This window comes from Carettochelys insculpta, chromosome 4 (assembly GCF_033958435.1).
Source record: "Carettochelys insculpta isolate YL-2023 chromosome 4, ASM3395843v1, whole genome shotgun sequence".
In the NCBI taxonomy this organism is placed as follows: domain Eukaryota; kingdom Metazoa; phylum Chordata; order Testudines; family Carettochelyidae; genus Carettochelys; species Carettochelys insculpta.
In genome coordinates, this window is record NC_134140.1 from 70735385 (window position 1) to 70756431 (window position 21047).

Consider the following 21047-nt stretch of genomic DNA (forward strand, 5'->3'; position numbering starts at 1 on the left):
TCTGGGTATGCTCGCTGGTCTTGATGTCATCTTCTCACACTGCATCTTCCTCATTCCCCTCCTGATCCCTAAAAATATGCCAATTCCTGGAAATAATGCAGGGACCTTCAAAGTTAGAAGAAAGATAATAGAAAAGTCTAGGACAAGAGAATTTTTGGTTTCCCTCCACATTACATTGCCAACACAGGTGCAGCGACTGTATTCTCAACTGGCTGTCTACTGAGCACACCACCTCCCATCACTGCATGCATGTGATCCCTGAAAGTAATACAGGGGCCAGGGCTGTATTTGAAAGTGAGAAGAAAGAGGCTGGAAAAGTGTAGGAAGAAAATTTTTGAAAGCGAGAAGAAAGAGGATAAAATAGTGCAAAGCAAAAGAAATAAGAGCTGAGGGCGCAGCTGACATGGTCCCTTCATGGGGAATCCGCCCCCTCAGCTCATGAGACTTTCCCCTGTCGGCAGCCAGACTCTTAGCCACTGGGGAAGACTTTGCCCCGGTGGCAGCAAGGCCCGGTGTGGGCGAAGGGGGTGGTTGAGTGGGGGGCCAGTTGAGGTGGTCCTTCTCCACGGCAGCAGCAAAACCCCGAATTTCTTAGCCTTCAGGAAAGACTTGTCCCGGTGGCAGCAAGCCCCTTAGCCGCTGGGGGAGACTTTTTCCCAGAGGCAGCAAGGCCTGGTATGGGCGAAGGGTGTGTGTGTGTCAGTGGGTGGGGGGACCAGTTGAAGTAGTCCTTCCCCACGGTGGCAGCAAAGCCACCCAGTATCTTAGCCACCAGGGGAGACTTCCTTAAAGCAGTAGCAAAGCCCAGAATATCTTTCCTGCCCTTAGAGTCCTAAACGTGCAACTGGCAGCATGGTCAGCACCAAATGGGAGGCACGTCCTTTTATGTTGGGTTGGGTTGGGGGCTATTGTAGCCAGACAGCCAGCCCCCTCTCAGACCAGCATTGCTGGGAACACAAGGGAGCCAAAACAACAGGGCACTTAACATAAATTCCAGCACAGCCTTTGAAGCTGTGAGAAGCACAGGTGTGCTGCTACAATGTGCCTCTGGGAACACATACAACGATTAGGCTCACAGCAGACAGAGAAGCTGTGACAGACATGGCTCTTAGCTCCTACTAAATAACGTGATGCACACACACCAACATCCTAGGTGGGAAAATATTTACCCTAATAAAAGGAATGTCCAGTAGTCGAAACTTATTGTTTCTCTCCCTTGCAAGTGTAAACTACTCTTGCGAGAGCTGGCGTCGCCCAGACAGACCAGCCCCAATTTGGCAGAAGAAAGGAGAAAGAGAATAAAGGAGTACAGAGGTATAAGGATGGGACCTACAGCACCATGATTTTTGAGTGCTTTTCACTATCTATCTGCTGGTCAGATAAGTGACAGCCTCCCAAGGCTTCTGCAGCTAAAAGGGTCCCTAAGCCTTGTCCCTTATTCGTCTTTCCGCGGAATTGAGTGACCGATCCTGGCTTGGCACCGCTGGAATCGAGAGATGCAAGGAGGGTAAGAAGCACCCACACCTGATCTCCTATCTTTAGTGTACACATATTTTGAAATAGAGCTCTATACTTTGTTTTCTTTCTTTGGGATCGTGGCTTCAGTTTTGTAACTTGTTTGTGTGTGTAACATCTATACATTTAAATAAGTAGGCACTAGCAATTTTGTAACCACATGATTAGAATCTAGGTTAATAAATTTTGGTAACCGTTTGTGCATAAGCCTGACTTGTTTCCTTGGTTTACTGTAAACCAGCCAACACAATTAAAGAACCTCAGCCGTTTTGGCTATAAAGCCTGGCCATTAGGTGAGAGTACTAAGAGCCTAGTGTTGAGTTGTGCCGCCTCCACGGGGCAAACTCTTGGGGCGCCTGTCAGTCAATCCTGACTGCCCACTGCGAAGGGGCTCTGAGCTCTAGCAGTTAAAGTCACGGGTATGGAAAGGCTCTTAGTGCTGCCATTGGGGCACCTGTCAGTCAGTGTTGACTGCCCACTGCGAAGGGGCTCTGAGCTCTAGCAGTTAAAGTCACGGGTGTTTAGGATCTTGGGGCATCCGTCAGCCTAGCCCGGGCTGCCCGCCGTGAAGGGACAGTGCGTCCTAACGGTTAAAGTCACGGATGGTATAAAGCGGGCATAGCTGGCACCTCACCAAACATCCTTGGCCATCTGCTAACAGCTATCCACATGATGCGGCTGAGGGCGGGAAAGACGCAGACTGTGTGGCTCCTGTGGTAGAGGGCAGGGGGTTCACACACAAATGTAAACTGCTGACAAGAAGTTTCTTGGCATGTTATACAAGCACGACCCCTTGACACATGTTACGGCAGAGCACGGGCTGGTGCCAGGCAGTGGAGAAGAAAATAACAAGTGTACAGACAGAGCCGCAACTCCCTGCAGGGCTGTTTGGAAGGGTAGATGCACTCAGTGCTAATAGCAAAGAAGGAAAGAAAGATATTTCTCAGGCTCTCATACTAACATGAGCCCACAGCTAAAGTCTCGCTGCTCCTATTTGGAAATTCATGGTCTTCTTGCTACTGGAGAATGCCGGCCAGAGTGGAGCACTGAGACGGGCATTATGGGTTACATTCAGGACACCTCTGGAGACTAATAAATTTGCTTTTAATATGTGGTGCTTCCACACTTGCTTTTAATCGAACTTCTGACTTCAACCTTGACACTATACCGATCAGGTAACTGCGATTTTGTAAACTTGAGATTAGTGCACCCTAAATCGAGCTAATGGTATTTGCAGTGAAGGCAGTCGTGCTAAAATTGAGCTAACTGAATTAAATTTGAATTTATTTCGTAGTGTAGACACAAGCTCACTCTCCCTGAGTATCAATGTCCTCTTTTAAACAGGTCCTCCCTTTGAAGCATGCTTTGCTGCTGCAGAGGAGCAGGGCCTTCTTTTTTCAATACTGCTCCATCATTCTCTTAGAATTAGTGTGGGGTCTGTAAACTAACACACATACATTTAATTAAATAGAATTGTGTTAATTTTACATTAGATAATACAGTTCCAGTAACAGAATTTTTCACAAGTTCAGAAAAATCATGTTTCTGACCAAAGAACTTTGTACGTCTTGGTTACAAAAAGATTTAAAGTTAGACATATCTAGCATTGATTTGCCCCACTTTTATTTATATAGTACAAGAATAATCAATAGTTACATAGAAATATGCATGGTTTGGATTTCTACTAAAAACAGATCAGATTTCAAAATGAATTATCTTCCTCCTTTAATAATCTTCAGTATCACCAGCACAGATGGCAAGTAAGGCTGTTTCATAATGTCCTGAAGCAAAATGCTGCAAAGGAAAAAATCTTTTAGTGATTGTAATTTTTCAACTCTCTGTCCTCCCACCTCACAGCTCCCTATTAGGGGTTGGAGGGCATTTGAGAAGTTGTGGAATTTTCACAAGACTATCAATTATTTTATAAAAATTTTAGACCAAGATGTTGAAAAGTTATAAGCAATTTTGAATGTCTCATTTTTGGGGGTGAGAGGACAACCCGCGATACCTACAAGATCTGATTTTTTTCAAAAGATGGCTGCTCATCTCTTTCAGAAAATCAGATCATTTTAATATTTCTCAGATTGGGCCCTGAAAATTCACTTATTAGTTTTGAAAATCTTGATCCTAGGTATTTTGTAATGAAACATTAAAAAAACATAAAACACTGGAATGGATATTATACCACTGAATAATTGTGCAAGAATTCAGCAATGCAGTTCATGACAGTCTGAAGATATGCAACTGACAATACAAGAAAAATAGCTCTTTCTTGTGGTTGCTATGTAAAAAATTCAAATACAGACAGTAGCACAGATTTTGATTACAGCAAGACAGAGCTAGAGCTTCTCCACTGACCCCCATAAACTGAAATCATTAGAGATATTCTGGATCTACATCACTGTAAATTAGGGGTTGCTGGTTAATCACAGTTAACTCATAAGAATTAATAATGATTAAAAATATTAAGCATGATTAATCACAGTCTCAATCACATTATTATGCAATAGAATACCGATTGAATTTTTTAAAATATTTTGGATGTTTTCCTATATTATCAAATATATTGATTTCAATTACTACATAGTACAAAATATAAAGTGCTCACTTTATATTATTTTTATCACACATATTTGCACTGTAAAATGATAAAGTAAATAGTATTTTTCATGTAATACAACTATTATAATGCAATCTCTCATGAAAGAAGAACTTGCCAATGTATATTATTGTATTACATAACTGCACTCAAAACCAAAGTGGTGTAAAATATCAGATCCTACAATGTCACTCAGTTCTACTTCCTGTTCAACCAACCACTAAGACAAGCAAGTTTGTTTATATTCACAGGCAATAATTCAGTCAGCTTCTTAGTTACAATGTTCCCTGAAAATGAGAATGGGCATTCACATGTACTTTTGTAGGCAGCATTATCAAATATGTTAAACATCTGTATATGCTTTCATGCTTTGTCCAACATTCAACAGGACAAGCTTCTATGCCGATGACACTCATTACAAATAATGTGTTAACTACATTTTGGCTAAACTCCTTGGGCATAGGTGTGAGTTACATGGGCCTGAGATCCTCAAGCATCATGAATATTTAGGGAAATATACATTAGGAGAAAAAATCAGTTTAAGATGCGCAACTCAAGCTACGAGAATTGCATAGCTGGCGTCAACATTTCTTTAATCAGTTTTCTGCCATTGTCCCCACAGCAGGAGGTTGACAGAAATAAATCTCCTGTCAACTTCCTTTACTCTTCATGAATGCAGGGAGTACTGAGGGTTAGTGGTGGTGCCCTAATCATTCAAGTTAGCACAACCCCACAAGGTGTGCTAAATTGACCTCTGGAAGATAGATCTCAAGGGATGGGGGATCAGCTCCAGCAATGTCTGGAAGCCTGGGTCTCTCCCCTGTCTGAGGGTAGATGTCGAGTTTGAAAGCTGCTTTGTGCAGAGAGGCAAACAAGCAATGTCGGAGGCAGAGGATTACAGTGTGTGTCCCTGGCTGCTATAACTGTGAGCAGGTGGGAGAACGGTGGTACATGATTGGCAGCCCCGGCCACGATTGCTCTCCCAGTCCCACCCCGGGGTGATGGTGAGAGGGCTTCCTGTTGAGTAGGAGAACAGGAAGGACTTTGCACCTGACCAGATGCCTGTGGGAGCCCCATTCCCACATCCCACACACCTCCAGTGTGAGGCTATGGTAAGGGGCAGCTTGGGTGTTGGGGCAAACCCTGCCGGGACAAGGGCTGGAGTTTGAGGTGGGCAGCCGGGTTAGGGTGTGCATCGGGGATAGGGAGATGGGCACGGGGTGCAGATGACATGGGCAGGAGGTTGGGGTAGGACACAGAGCAGTGAATGGCACAGGGAACCGTCCCCTGGCTGCTGGGATGCATGTGCTGGTAGCCTGGCTGAGCAAGTGTCTTGAAGGTACCCTAACCCTTCTATGCTGCTTGGAGGACTCCTTGGGGCATTTTAAAGTTTCCGCACTTCTGATTCAATTAGGTCAGCCTGGGATCTCAGTCATAAAGGACTGGTTCCGCAATCCTGATCTAAAGTTTATATTATTTTATTTTTGAATGAATGCATGATTCTATATTTGTAAATTCAACTTGCTGATAGAGATTTCATTCCAGTACTTGTATTAGGAGAATTGAGAAATACTTATTTTTTTACAGCACAAACATTTGTAATAAAAATACATATAAAGTGATCACCACCACACTGTTCGTGTCCATGTGTTCTTCACATAAAATTGAGATTGACATATTTGAAAATGTATAAGATATCCAAAATACTGAAATAAGTGGTATTTGAATTTTATTATTGTTTAAGAGTGTGAATAATCACACAATTAATTTTGATAGTTTTTTTAATTGTGTGATTAATTGTGATTAATTTTTTCAATGTCTTGACAGCTGCACTGTAAATCTAATGAAAATCTGGCTGATTATGTTTTCAAGAACATAACTGAAAATTAAATAAGGGATCAGATCTTGCAGACACTAATGCTGCTCTGCTCTTATTGAGGTTAATGGCAAAACTTAGGTGAGATTGGCTCAGATTCATTGTACGTGTTCATTAGAATTGTTCCCAGTAGTACCTGAGTACCAGTAATGCATGATTTTGTTTGTTTTATTAGAGGAAAAAATGTGCACTAGGAAGTGAAAATTCAGCTCCAAAACAATAAGGCTGGGGCTACACAGAGCGGTATAGCCAGCACCTTCATGCTAATGAGCAGTCTCGCAATTGCAAATGGCCTTTCACAGGTATAAGGGGCTGGTGGCAGAGGGGGGTTTTGCTGGCAGAGAGGCATGTCTACATGGCCTGTTTACTGCTGACAACAGCTTCTGCCAGCAGCTATACTAATTAGCTGCGCATTTATCCTAATGAGCAGCCGTTTGCAATTGTGAGACTGCTCATTAGCATGAAGCTGCCGGCAATACCCCTCTGTGTAAACCCAGCATAAGTTTATAAACTTAAAGATGGAAACAAATCCATGCCGATCCTGCTATCAGTTTGTCTGCGATCCACTTTAATTGCAGTAATGAAAGAGCGCCTAATGGAGAAGGCCTTGGGGGTGGTGAAGCATTGTTTAGGGTGGATTGAATGGGACTAAGTAATAAAATTCTCTCAAGTAATACATGGTGCTGGTACTGTGTTTTCTAGTGGATGTAGCAAGGACAGCTGAATGCTTAAAAGCAAGATTAGATTAATCACATAATTAACAAAAGATGCATACCACAGGCAAAGAAACTGCAGAGGTCAGTTTACATCACTTCAGTAAACTTGTATGACCAACTGTGGATGGCTCCACAGCTGAGAATAGCAAGAACAGAGAAGGCTCGGGCCAAACTACTTTCCTCTCCAAAGTGACACTGGGCACAACCCCAAATGACCGGGTTCTTCAGGAAGACCACAGAGCTGTTCAACAAGGTCTACACCAGCAGGGGAACAGCTTTATGCAAATTATTCCCCCAGCCCATGGTTCTGTCCCCTTGATGCTACCAGAGAGACAGAATCAGGGCTCTAATATGAGAGTGAGATTAGAATTTAGTGGAAAGTATTAATGCTTATTTACTGAAAGTAGTCAGAGACACTAACGTAACATGCTGAGTTAACATATTAGTTACTTCTGCCTTTGTATTACATGGTTAGATTAGGTTTCAGAATTAATTCAACTCTTATTGTTATAACTCTTATTTGAATGTATTAAACTCTGCTATTGAACTAGATACTGTGTGCATGCAAAATTATATAGTGGCTTACTTTGATATCATGAAACAGAGATTTCCCATATCTCTCCTTGTATCGTTGTCTTATATTCATCAGATCTATTTCACTTCTGGCAATCAGAATCCTGATAATAGTTTTATTATGGAATCCAAACTCCTGAAAGAGGAGAAAGATATGAAGAAACTTGGCTGAGTCTATCTTTCTGAATATTATGTGCAGACAAACAAATTAATTAGGCCATCAAGACATGTATGTTGAATTTGAGAGAAGTTAGAGTTGTACAGAGGTTTTGCTTTACTGAGCTGTCTCATGTATGCTCTGTTACTGTGTGAAACGAGATAAAATCTGTATCCCTCAAAAATGTTATCTTACGAATGAACAGTATTTACTATTTTTTTAAAGCACACACTTAAGTGCTTTGTGGAATTGTCATTAGCTTTTTTTGTGGAGACTTTCAAGAAGAATGCCAGATGGGAAGGTGGCCCTTGCTACGTGCAATTTGCCCACTTAAGACTAAACTGTAATCACCATCCTTTTCCACACAGGTCACTGAACAGCAATCAGATTCTAACCAGTGGTTTGAAAGTCTTATGCTTTGTAGCTAACCATGAATCACAGGAGCTGTTCAGTTACTTAGATTCTTCACTGAGGAATAGTGAGAGAGAAGGTGGGTGAACCAAGTTCTCTTGATGAGAGAGACAAGCTTCCAAGCTCACACAGAGCCCTTCTTCAGGACACTTCTGAAGTAATGGTGACATCTACTGGACAGTAACATTAGGAATCTGAGTACACATAAATCTGTCACTGTTTCAATCAGCACACGGTTTCCCAAACTGGGGGGCATGAAGAAATTCCGAGGGGGGGTGGGGTTTGAGGCAACCCAGCCTCCCCATCATTCCCCCCACCCAAAGAAAGAGCTGGCCTTTGCTTCTGGCTCTCAGCCCCTGCCATTTTACTTGGGTGACCCGATGCAGAAGCAGGCAGCTGACGAAGACCCACATGCAAAGATGAGTGAGTGTGGGCATGGGGAGGAGGATGGGGTTAGATGTGGGCTGGGGGTTGCCTAGCTCTGGTAAGGGGAATGTGGATGGAGTAAGAGCGGGGAGCTGGTGGTGCCTGGCTTTGTGGGAGGGGAAGGGCTTGGGTGGGCAGCTCAAGTGGCTGGCCCCGGTGGTGTGGGGCTTGGGCAGGTGGCTCTGGCAGCAAAGGTCTCAGGAGGGCGGGGCAGCTGGCGCGGGCAGCTTTGGCAGCTGGCCAACTGGGGCTGCACCAGGCATCTGCAAGGGGCCAAGGAAAACTATTTTTTCTTAATTTTTAATTGTAAATAACATTTTATATCAAGTTTTTGTGTTTATTGTAAATTAAAATTGAATTTTTTGTTAAAAGGGGGTTGGATGATGGTAAAGAAGAGGTGGGGGGGTTGAAGATTTCTCAAAAATCAAAAGGGGGGGCATGATGCTGAAAAGTTTGGGAACCACTGATCTCACAGGTGATAGCATCCAACACTTAAAAGCCTGCATTCTAAAGCAAAGAGACTTTAACACCAGATTACAATGGGAGACATCTGACTTGGAGTTCATTCTCAAGTTTGATACTTTCCACCTTGGCCTTAACAAAGATAGCAATTACTTTATGCATTTCAAGGGCAGTTTTCCCACCTTTGATATTTGTAGTGATCCCAGGCAGCCCCTTAACTTCATGGACACTTGCAGAAACTATTTTTCTCCCCACTTCCCCTCTACACCTTCTGTCCTATCAAGATGATTCATCAGTTTTTACTTCATTTTTCTATCTTTCTGTTAAATTCTCTTTGCCTCAGTTATATTTTTCAGAATTTCTCAGATCTGAAGAAGTAGGTTTGCCCCATGAAAGCTCATCACCTAATAAATTAAGCCGTTAGTCTTTAAAGTGCTATAGGACTGCTTTTCGTTTTGATTAATCCAAACAGTTTTTCTTTGCAGATTGCAGGGAAAATATTTACTTATTATAAATGTTGCCCCATTTAAAGGTGGCAGATTGAGTTAGCTATTTATACTGGAACCTACCAGAATAATGTAATAAGGGATACTCAGAAAACTGCATTTTTCAGGATTAGATTCATAAATAGTGGGTACACAAAAATTTTTCTAACAACCCATTGTGCATTTTATGCAAACACTAGTTTTGTACATTAAAAGTTTTCTTACCAGAGTGAGGCTAATCATGCAATATTTTACATAGAAATCTGACGAAAGTTTGACACAGTCTGATTAATACACTCTGGAATGGAATATTCTTTTAAATCGTTTACTACTACCACAAGCAAATAATTTCAGAAAACATTTAATTAACATAAATCACTAGCTCAAGGGGGAAACAGATTTTATTTACATTTAATTCAATTTGACTGCAATTTTACATAGTGCATTTTCTCAGAAATCTAATCTGATTGTGAAAATAAGAAATAAGTACAAAATGCCACATTTCACTCAAAATGATCCTGGTTTAGCTCAGCCAATTTATGAAAATAGAATCAATTTTGAATTTGAAATAATATGAAAATGCTCAGGTTCTGAACATTTTAAATTTTGTCATGAATACTTTATATGGCACCAGCATACAATATGAAGAAAAGCACAGGCATGACATGTTTACCTCTATGCAATATTCACGGTCACACCTGGTTATTTTTTAGCTAATATGCATAAATATTAGGATTTGCATATGTAAAATATGACAATTGGTATTTTCACACTATATTGTTTGTATTATGCCATTCACGGTGGTGCTTAATAAAGCTGTACAGCAGACAGTCACATAAAATAAATGGTGTTGAATTAAAAGTGCTCTTTGAGTTTTGCACAGCAGGGGGAGATGCAGTCCTTACAAAATGATGGTGTCCAGTTTTCAAAAGTCAGTGCAATTACTGAACAGGTAGAGTTAAAAGAATTTAAATGTGAAACTTCCTGCTTTCACATGTAATGCTTAGCTGTTGCTAAAGAACAATGGCTTTGAAATTGATAGAATTACCAAGATTTTTAAAACAAGCAAGCAACACTTAAGAAGTGGATGTGATCAAAACCCTAACCCCTTTAAAACAAATGAGCTAAACAATTCAACACAGAGAAGATAAAATAGTTGTTTAAAATATGTGAAAGAATAGTACTACTTACGTGGATTGCATTGTAAAGCCTATATGCAAAATAGGAAGGTTTATCTCGAACACAGAGAACTAGGAGAGATGTGGAGAAAAGGAAAACATTAGACTTCCAGAAACTGTACAACATATTTTTTATGTGTGGTTATAATTGTTTTAGGTGCCTGAAAATACATCCAATTCCTTTTCCTGTCACCCACTATCAACAGTGTATTCATGTGATCTTGAGGATGCTTATTGTGTTGAAATGACACAAGTTTATGTGCTAGAAACTTTCTCACTTTGCACGATACATGGCTATGGGTCACACTGTCCCTTCTGTCTGTAGTGTTCCTGATGGAGGTTTGCTAATAATACTCATTCACTGGGAGATGGCAAAATTTTCAGCTTAAAAGAATTGCTAGTGAAGTTGTAGGTTATATGGTTCTAATCTCAGGCCACCTGCAAGTGGCTTCCCTATTTTTGTAGAGACTGTGGGCCTTGCTCCATAGGCAGTGCAGCTTTACCTGTGGCTCATACTAAAGATGCTGCTGGTTTTAAATACATCATTTTATTTTTCAGATGTAATAATCTACTATTTATTCCTTACTATACTATGTAAGGGCCTCACAAGCTTTAATGAAATTAGCCACATGAGTTCTTTGTGAGGTACAAAAGTATTATTACCATTATGGGAGACATGTGAACGCCTTCCCCATTCAGGGAGGTTAGCCCTCTTTCTGCCCCCCCAGTTCTCATTTGCCAGGGCTAGAGGAACCCCAGGTTTGCCAATGGAGCTGGATGGAACTGAGCCAGCCATTGGAGACACCCTGAACCCCTGCCTGCATACCAGGGCCCCTTCAGGCCCACCAGCCTTCCCACCTGAACTGCCCCAATCCCTGGTTTCCGGGAAAAGTCTGAGCCCCAGGGCCAGACAGCCACCAAGGCCATGGTTGGAAGCATTAACAAATGTTTTGGGAACCTTAGCCTCATCCAGCCTCCATTACATGCAACCCAGGGTTACCATTATTTTACACATGGGAAAACTGAGGCACAGAGTTTAGGAGCTTGATCCTACACCTCTGAAGTCATGGCAGTTTTACCATTTGTTTCAGTGTGAGCACAATCAGTGCCTAATGGACTTGCCCAGGATCACACAGGAAGTTTGCAGCAAAACCAGAAGCAGAATCCTGTTTTCCTCAGTGAATCCAGGGATTCACATTTTCAGCATTGAACCTGAACTGACAACGCACTTCAAATACCCTTGCTTCTGTGTAGCCTTAGATTTGTTGGGTGACTTTTGTTCCAAATGTTCAAAGTTTCTACACCAGTATGAAAATAAATTAGCAGGGAGAATAGCATGAAAAGCTTATATTTGCATCTTTTAATGGATCAGATGCTGTCTATTTATTAAGAAGTTATTACGAGTTTAAAATAATAGTTTTACCTATTGCTACCAGTAGTTCTTGGAAATATCCATCATAACATTCATTAATTGCATCTACTATATCTTGTCCAGAGATGTTTTGGAACTCCTGAAAAACTTAGAAAGAAATGAATACGTTTATTTATGTTCTGTATTAAGAATAGAAACTATTCCCAGTAGTTTTAGTACTGTTTACTTTTGAGACATAGCTTACTTCAAGATGACACTTTCTAAAATAAGAGATTGGGACAGATTCTCAACTCAATACTCAAGGCAAAGCAGCTGGAGAGATGCCTTAAAAGGACACTTGGCAATTTCTTGGCATGGGATTTCGAGAGGGAGGAATTGCATAGACTGGTCTATGCTAACAACTACCTCCAGCCCCCCATGAGGTGGACTGTGGTTAGGAGTATGATCCTGCATATCCCTGCTGATATAATAACCTCCAAGAGAGCATTGCACGCTGAAGTAAGTTAGAGCAACAGCAATCTTTGTGCTATCAACTGTTCCTGGAGTATGACAATTCCATTTTGAGATTTGTTCTCATTCGACACTGGAACAAAACCAAAACCTTTTGAACATTTTCAAAACATGGAATTGGTCAAAATGTCCATTCGTGGATTCTGAAGATGAGGTTTTTTGATTCATCTCACTCTCTTTCTACATGTGCACAACTGGGGAGTCAGTACTGACCTCAGACGCCTTCCTGCTGAAAAATCTCAAAACTGACATGTTTCTGCAAAATATATCAGCTTTGAAGGAACACCATGGTTTGACAAAAATATGTGTAATCAAAACCGTTCCAATCAGTTCTATCAAGAAGATATTGCTTGTTTGGTTGGCTTTGCTGGGAGGGAGGATATTTGGCCCTGGGCTGCCCACCAAGACTGGGAAAAGTGGAGATAAAAAGGTGGCTTCAATGCACTTCTGACTCACTCCCACCAGATGAATTGAGGGTGAACTCCAGGGGTGCTGGAACAGTTTTTATAGTGGAAGCACTGACCATGGAAACCATGTATTTGGAGTTTGTTATTACTATTTCAAATCAGAGATGCAGCAGCTCTCTCGGCACCCCTATTGCCAGCACTACTAGGTAGCTCGGTGCTGCTGCAAACTGTGCCCGTTTTCTTAAACAGTTTAAGAAGGTGTCTGAGGTGTAACTCTATGGCGCATTTTTGACATTATGTATTCTACGCTGGGTTCAGCTTTGTTTCTATTCCTTGTACACCACAACTCTTGTTACCTTCACTTGGAATTTTAGGAGCCTGAGCCTGTGTTCTTTGTGCTCCCATTTCAGCCTGCACTGGAACCCGAGTATTGGTTTGTGAATTCAACTTCTGTATGCCTAGTTACAGCTATGCCTGTTTCTGCTGTAAGCCGTGCTTTCCCTTTCCATGTTGTATCCTGATACCGAGTAGTGGGATGCCTGAGTGAAGATAATTACCCATCCACAACTGCTGGTAGCTCTTGTTGCATAGGATCATTTGCAGCATGTTTTTGTGTTCCGCTGTTTTCTGCTGACATGCTTCCCATAGGACCTAATGCAGTAAAATAACAAGATGAAAAACCTCATCAGTCCTAAATCCCTTTAAATAAGGCTTTTAAACAGATATGTTTTTGTTTTTAGTAATTTTTGAGAAATTAACAGCAGGTTGTAGTTACCATTGCACCCTGAGCAGCCGTACCAGGATCTGCATATCCTTCCTCCCGTGTTCCCTGTAAAATGTTACAACAGTGTCCTCTATTAGTTCTTCTAAAACAACCAAAAGAGAATGAAATGATCTTTATATAGTATTACTTTTCCTTGACTGAGGTATCCATTCCAGGATTTTACATAGAACGGTGCTTGATAAAGCTGGTCTATACAGCCCTAAAATAGTCTAATGGTGACATTGGGAATTGCTATGAGTCTCTCAACGTCACCCATTCCTTCGGGTGAAGGAGTTCTAGTATCATGATGGGAGTGATAACAGGAAGTAGCAGTAGAGGTGGATACAGTTGGATTCCCAATTACAGCACATTTTCAATTAACCCTTTGGTTACATAAAGGAAAAGCTAGTGAATAACTAGAAAACAGACATGTTTATAAAGTTATATCATATGGTTATGATGTAGAAAATAACTGCATGAATGACATATTTGTGTCTCCAGGCTAGATTATCATTCACTGACATCTTCATATAACTGCTATTTTTTACAAGAAAAAAAAAGCCACACGTTTTTCTCGCTGTCCAAACTGCCATATCAAATAGTGATCAATTTGCTTTACACTTTACATTACCATCACCATCCATAATTAAGACACAGAATTGAAGTTTGCCTGACAAGTTGGATGATATATGAGCCAAAAAGAAAACTATTCTCCCAAAGCTCTTTTGGCTTTGCAGTTCTGCAGCCCAAGCAGATATGAATTAATAAATACAGTTGGATCAAAAATATTGAGTGATAACAAAGAAAAGTCTTATAGAATAACTCTTTTTAATCATAATTACAGTGTAAGGATACAAATAAGCCCAGGTTACAGGAGTCATCGTTCTCAGACAGAACTTAATCATTGCCTTAGTGGTATGTTTTTGGAACAATTTAGTTTGGAGTTGACAATCATTCTGCTACAACAGTAAAAGTAAGGATTAAAATTATGTATTGTCTCACTACTGCAATGACCAATTCTCAGCTCTCGCTTGTGAAATATGTTAATTCACATTTTATTTAAATTGCAAAGAATATGCACAGAACGAAGAATGAAGTTCTGAGTGCCAAGATAATTTTTTTTCTACTGCTTCTTTTCACCCACATTTAATCCACGCTCAGTCTTAACTGTAGATGACTTAAAATCTGAAGCTCGTTCAACAATATTAGAGGGTGGTTCTGCATTTTTAAAAAAAAATGTAACATCTATTTGTAGTTTGTACAGTACCTGAGCAAGGTTCATAAGCATGTCTCTGAAGTGTCCTGAAGTCTCAGAATAGATATCTTGTGGAAGATCATTGTTGTATTCTGGAGGTACAAACCATAACAAACTTCTTTTAAACAAGTAATTTGTAGAACACACAAAGGGCTTGTCTACACTAGCCCCCTTCGAAGGAGGGGGCTTGTGTAGACGAGCCCAAACATTCTCTGCATATATTAGTGAAGATTTTCAGATAGTGATGAGTAACTAGGATAAAAATATATGATTTTTAAACACTTTTAATCAATTAATTAGCACTAAAAGGGCTTAATCATGTAGGACAGCTCTTCAAAAGGATTTTCACAAGAGTTTAAGCAGGTTAGGTATCTAACCCAGCTAATTACTTACGCGCGTTTGAAAATCCAATGTTCGTTTGTTTTGTCTTTTGAGTGGTTGTCTGTTTGTTCTCTCTCTTACAGCTATTTAACCAATTCTACATGAATAAACACCCCCCCCCAAAAAAAAAAAAACCCTAAGAACTCTTTTAAATCTTTAAAGGAAAGACAGGGTTTTGTTTGGTTGTTTGGTTGTTTGGTTGGGGGTTGTTTGTCCTCCAAAAGCTTTGTCCAGAAATATCCATGGTTGGGCTGAGAGATCACAGAATCCTGACTGTCAAAATTCCACCCTTGCAGGATATGCTACTATAAATTTAAATTAAAATAAAATACAACAATACGCATTAAGTAGGCTTCTTTCATTTGGAATATCTCCCCATTTGATCTTGAGGCTAATATATCAATTAGACAGTTCTCTTCCATGTCTGCTCCCTGGAGGAAAAAAAAAAAGAAAGGAAACAAGTACGGTTATTTTGAGTAGAGGCAATGGCTTCCAATACAATGTGTTCTGCTCATCAAAGACAATGAAAAACTGCTAGTCTCTGTTAGAGTTCATGGGTTATTTTTATGGGTCCTTTCCCTATGAATAAGGGTACTGATTTTGGTCTTTTCAGGTTTGCTGTTTAGTTTCAGTATTATTAGTGCTAGAGCTGAACCTCCCACACTTACACTTAACATTAAGCATATGAGGTGTCCTTATGCTAAGGCAACATGAAGAGTGAGACAATGCCCTACAAAAGCGAAACTGTACTGTGGTGAATTCCCTCCTTAGGGAGCAATAAAACCCTTTTAAATTCCTGGGCTTTGTAAAGAATTTAATCCATGTAATATTCATGCTGTTCCTCATTGTACTAGAGGTTAAGACAACCTGAAATGTATTTGAACATCAATAACATGCTCTGCTTCCAGTTTCTCTTTTTTGGAATTACTGACAAGTACATTTTGCAATGTTTACAGCAGTACTTGCTTTTTACATGGAGTGTTTCTATATTGTCACACCACATAGGATTTCAATTCATTACATTTCCCCACAATGTTGTTGACTTCAGTTTGTACATAAAGTGCTTTTGATGTGTACAGGTCTCACTAATGGTAATGAACATTCTGCATTTAGAACAGGAGATGAATATGTAAGGCATCAGTTCTGCAGAGTTATGTATGTGTTATGTTTTAAGCATATTGAGCCAAAGATTAACAGAGAAGAGTGTAAAAAACCACAAACTTAATTCAAATGCAGAAAAATTCTAGTTTTGCCAGTCCTGGTAAAAAATGATAAATAGTATTTCTGATGCTACTGATTGGCTATAATACTCTCACTGCAAACCAATAACAAGCAGTCCTGTTGCACCTTAGAGATTAACAGATTAATAAATTTGCTCTTCTCTAAGGTCCCAGGACTAACAGACTAACTCTGAGACTTTTCACTGCTCATCATCATTAAAAATATCAGCAGAGAGGGAGCTGTGCTAGTCTATATACTATCAAAACAAAAAGCAGTCAAGTAGCACTTTAACGACTAGCAAAATAATTGATTAGGTGAGCTTTTGTGGGACAGGCCCACTTCTTCAGACCATAGCCATACCAGAACAGACTCAATATTTAAGGCACAGAGAACCAAAAACAGTAATCAAGGAGGACAAATCAGAAAAAAATGATCAAGGTGAACAAATCAGAGAGTGGAGTGGTTGGCAGGGGGGGGAAAGGTCAAGAATTAGATTAAGCCAAGTATGCAGACGAGCCCCTATAGTGACTCAGAAAATTCCCATCTCGGTTCAAACCACGTGTTATTGTGCGGAATTTGAATATAAAAGACAGCTCGGCTACTTCTCTTTGAATAGTGGTGCGAAATTTTTTTTTCAGTAACACGCATGCTCTTAAGTCATTAACAGAATTCTCCATTCCATTAAAATGTTGACTAACTGGTTTGTGGATCTGGAGTGTTTTGATGTCTGTTTTGTGCCCATTAACCCACACCCCACCATCAACTTAAGCCTCGATTACTCCACGCAAGAGATACATTTTCTGGACACTACAGTACTAATCAAGGATGGCCTGATCACTACCACACTGTACTGAAAACCTACTGATCGCTCGTCTTCCCTACACCCTTCTAGTTTCCATCCTGCACACATAACTAGATCCATTGTTTACAGTCAAGCTCTTAGATACAATTGCATTTGCTCTGATCCGACTGACAGAGACCAAAAACTACAAGATCTTTACCAAATATTCATAAACCTGAATTACCCACCAGGAGAAGTAAAAAAACAAATCGACAGGGCCAGACGAATACCCAGAGACCAGCTACTCCAAGATTGGCCCAAAAAAAGCCCAGAACAGAACACCACTGGTCATCACCTACAGCCCCCAACTCAAATCACTGCAACGAATTATTAAAGACCTACAACCTATCCTTAATCAGGATGCCACACTCCGGAAGGCCCTGGGTGACATGCCTGTTCTCTCCTACAGACAACCTCCCAACCTCATGAGGATCCTCACTAACAGCCACAGTCTATACCTCAGGAATACCAGTCCTGGACCCTTTCCTTGCAACAAAGCCCACTGCCAGCTTTGTCCACATATCTTCTCTGCAAATACCATCACTGGACGTAACCAGGTTACTCACAGAATCACGGGCACTTTCTCATGCTCCTGTAGTAACATCATATATGCCATCATGTGCCAACAATGCCCAGATGCTTTGTATATTGGACAGACTTCTAACTCCCTTAGACAAAGGGTTAATGGGCACAAAACAGACATCAAAACACTCCAGATCCACAAACCAGTTAGTCAACATTTTAATGGAATGGGGCATTCTGTTAATGACTTAAGAGCATGCGTGTTACTGAAAAAAATTTTCGCACTGCTATTCAAAGAGAAGTAGCCGAGCTGTCTTTTCTATTCAAATTTGGCACATTAACATGTGGTTTGATCCGGGATGGGAATTTTCTGAGTCGCTATGGGGGCTCATTTGCATACTTGGCTTAATCTAATTCTTGACCTTACCCCCCCCGATTTGCTCACCTTGATCATTTTTTTCTGATTTGTCCTCCATGATTACTGTTTTTGGTTCTCTGTGCCTTAAATATTGAGTTTGTTCTGGTATGGCTATGGTCTGAAGACGTGGGTCTGTCCCACGAAAGCTCACCTAATAAATTATTGTGCTCATCGTTAAAGTGCTACTTGACTGCTTTTTGTTTTGATAAAAAATATTAGTGGCTCTAAAAGTACCTTGATATCCACTGTTAAAAATGATAAATTTGGTACTTGTTTTATTTGCTGGCAAAGACTGTTTAATAAAATAAACTCTTTTTTAGCCTTAATAATGGGAATAAGGTAGATATCAGGGTGCAGATCTGGCAAATGCTTATGCTTAGTCTCATGCACATGTACGTGCATTGTCTCATGAGAAATAGTCAGTGGAACCACTTGGAACATATCTCAGAACATGCATAAGTGTTTGCTAAATCAGGAGCTTATATTGTACTTTACAAACCATACTGCAAAAATATATTATTTTCTTCTGTTATCTGGTTATAGACATCTGATAAATGAGTGCTGTATTTTGTAAAGCTAGAACAAGGTTTCTCAAACTTAATTGCACTGCAACCTCCTTCTGAAAACAAAAATTATTACATGACTCCAGAGGCAGAACCAAAGTTTGAGTCTTGCTGCCTCAGGGAAGTGGTATGTGGGCGGGGGAGTAGGGAGAGGAGGCATAAAACCAAGGGCTTCAGCCTCAGTTAAGGGACTTGTAATCTGATCCTTGTCACCCAAGACAAACCAAACCTTGAGTCCTCGTGGGGTGGAGGCTTTGGCTTTAGCCCTGGGCACCAGCATATCTAATTCCAGCCCTGGTGACCCTATTAAAATGGAGTTGCAGCACACTTTGGGGGTCACAACCCACAATTTGAGAACTACTGGGCTAGAATATTATTTATATTGCCTTTAATGTAGCAATACATGTAAATTGTACAGTATTGTATGTTTCTTCTCTCATTAAACTGAGAAATTGCCTTTTAACAGTTTTTCATACCGCAGTATGTCAAAGAATCTATGCAGTAGATGGGACTTGCTGTAATCAGTGCCTGTGAGGTACAGTCCAAGTATTTTTGAGTTAGATGTTTACCTTCATTGCATGCCATAGCTCATGGGCATCATAAGAGGCAGGTGAATACATCAGGCCAACCATAACATCTTTGAAGTGGTGTGAGAGATTCTCTTTCAGGTCCATAATCAAATCCTTGGAAACAAAGATAATCAGGCTTATTGAGGAACTCATGCTGTACAATGGAATATTAGCCACAGGAAGCAGTAAAAATAAAAACCAGCAGTGATTTTTGTGAGATAATCAAAAGCTGAGCCCTGCGTTGTGGATGGTGGCTACAGTAAAGTCACAAAAACTCTTCTCAAATGTGTGAATATCTTTGTTTATAACATGAACAAAGCTACTTGTACATAAAGAAAGCAATGCTTGTTTCTGGTTAAACAGAACCTAGGTGAAATCCCCATACCCTCGTGTAAATATAAAGGAAAAGACCAACACAGGTAAGGAAAGACATTTGGGACCAAATTTTGAAAGGGTCTTCTATCTGCTTTGAACTTTCTCCCTGAATTTATGTATGCAAATCTTTATGAACTTGGACCCTTAGGTTTGCCTATGGAAACCTCTTTTGCTTAGTTTATCTTAGTGGGTTGTCACCACAACCATAATTTATGTGTTTGTACTGTTGTGTAGAGCTGGACAGAAAACAGTTTTCACAGCCTGTGAATCTTTCTGAGATTTTGAAAATAGACTCTTTCCACATCCAGGATGAAACTGAAACCTTTTACAAGTTATTCAGTTAAAAAATAAGAGGCTCTAGGATGGAGATTATGGTATTCACCTGGAATGATCTGACTGAGGCAGACAGGGAGCCTGAGTTTTTGTAACCTATGTGTTCTAACCACCAAACTATCAGCTAGTCTGCTCTCCTACACTTTTAATCTCTCTTGTTGGAGTGCTTCCAGTCTGCATAAATAATTAACTCTTCATTTGAGCAGGCAGTAACCTCCATCTCTGGTTAGACATCTAGCCACTGAGAGACAATCACTCACTCTTAAGAAACATTTAGTTATTTATACAAAATGTAATGGCTTCAGCGAACGAAACTAAACTCAAACCTTTGTGCTATAAAGGCCAGAGGCAAGCTATAACCGCAGAATTACAATCTCCTGTTCCTCCCTGACATTTCACCTTGGATCTGATGAACTTTTCTTGACAAAACTTTGTTGAACCTAACTGCTTCTTACAAAACATTTCTGTTTTGACAAATCAGTGTTTGCTGATTAAAATAAATCTTTCATCCAAAATCCCTCAGTCATGTGCCAGGGAGACAAGATGGAGCTTATTCAGGAATCTAAAATGGCAAGAAAGCTATCTCTGGTGGTGAGAAGGGCAGCGTGAGGCAAGGTTTTATCTCTGTTTATCTTTCCCTGTTCTCATCCAGTCTCCCCAATGTACATCATCTTGCAGTTCCAAGACTGGTGAAGATATTCATTAGCAAGAGATCCATGGGGATGGTGGAAAAACTATAACTGAAAATAAGAACACAGTTAATGGAAAAGCCTCTCTATTTCTCAGAATAAGAATAATTAAAGACAACCGCTGGGTATCTGAGTATAATTAATTTGGTAAACAGAGTAGCAATGAGGAAGGAGTCATACAAATTAAAAAAATGAATTTATGACAAAGAAACAATATGTAATCTTCCCTGAATGTGCATTAGGTACATTTGGCAACTACTAAATCACACAGGGAATTGAAATTAATTCATTAAGACATATTACTGCTGGCAGCATACTCGTGGGAATATGGGTTAGTAATATAAATGGAGACTAATTAAAAATTATCCCCTGCAAATCAGAACCACGGTAGACTGAAGAGAAGTAGTGGAAAAATAACGAAAGAAAAATG

The 21047-nt window shown here is 40.3% G+C and overlaps 1 protein-coding gene across 1 annotated transcript in view; it reads right to left on the reverse strand.

The window, feature by feature from the left end:
• Positions 1-3116: 3116 nt before the first annotated feature.
• Positions 3117-21047, reverse strand: part of ANXA10 (annexin A10) — a 34864-nt gene continuing 16933 nt past the window's right edge. Inside the window, exons 4-12 of the mRNA XM_074993962.1 lie at positions 19221-19334; positions 15427-15517; positions 14718-14797; positions 13463-13516; positions 13245-13338; positions 11822-11917; positions 10412-10470; positions 7293-7415; positions 3117-3309 (exon numbers count right to left, since the gene is read on the reverse strand). Coding sequence (XP_074850063.1) covers positions 3241-3309; positions 7293-7415; positions 10412-10470; positions 11822-11917; positions 13245-13338; positions 13463-13516; positions 14718-14797; positions 15427-15517; positions 19221-19334 — 780 coding nt within the window. The 3' untranslated portion in view covers positions 3117-3240. The remainder of the gene's footprint in view (positions 3310-7292; positions 7416-10411; positions 10471-11821; positions 11918-13244; positions 13339-13462; positions 13517-14717; positions 14798-15426; positions 15518-19220; positions 19335-21047) is intronic.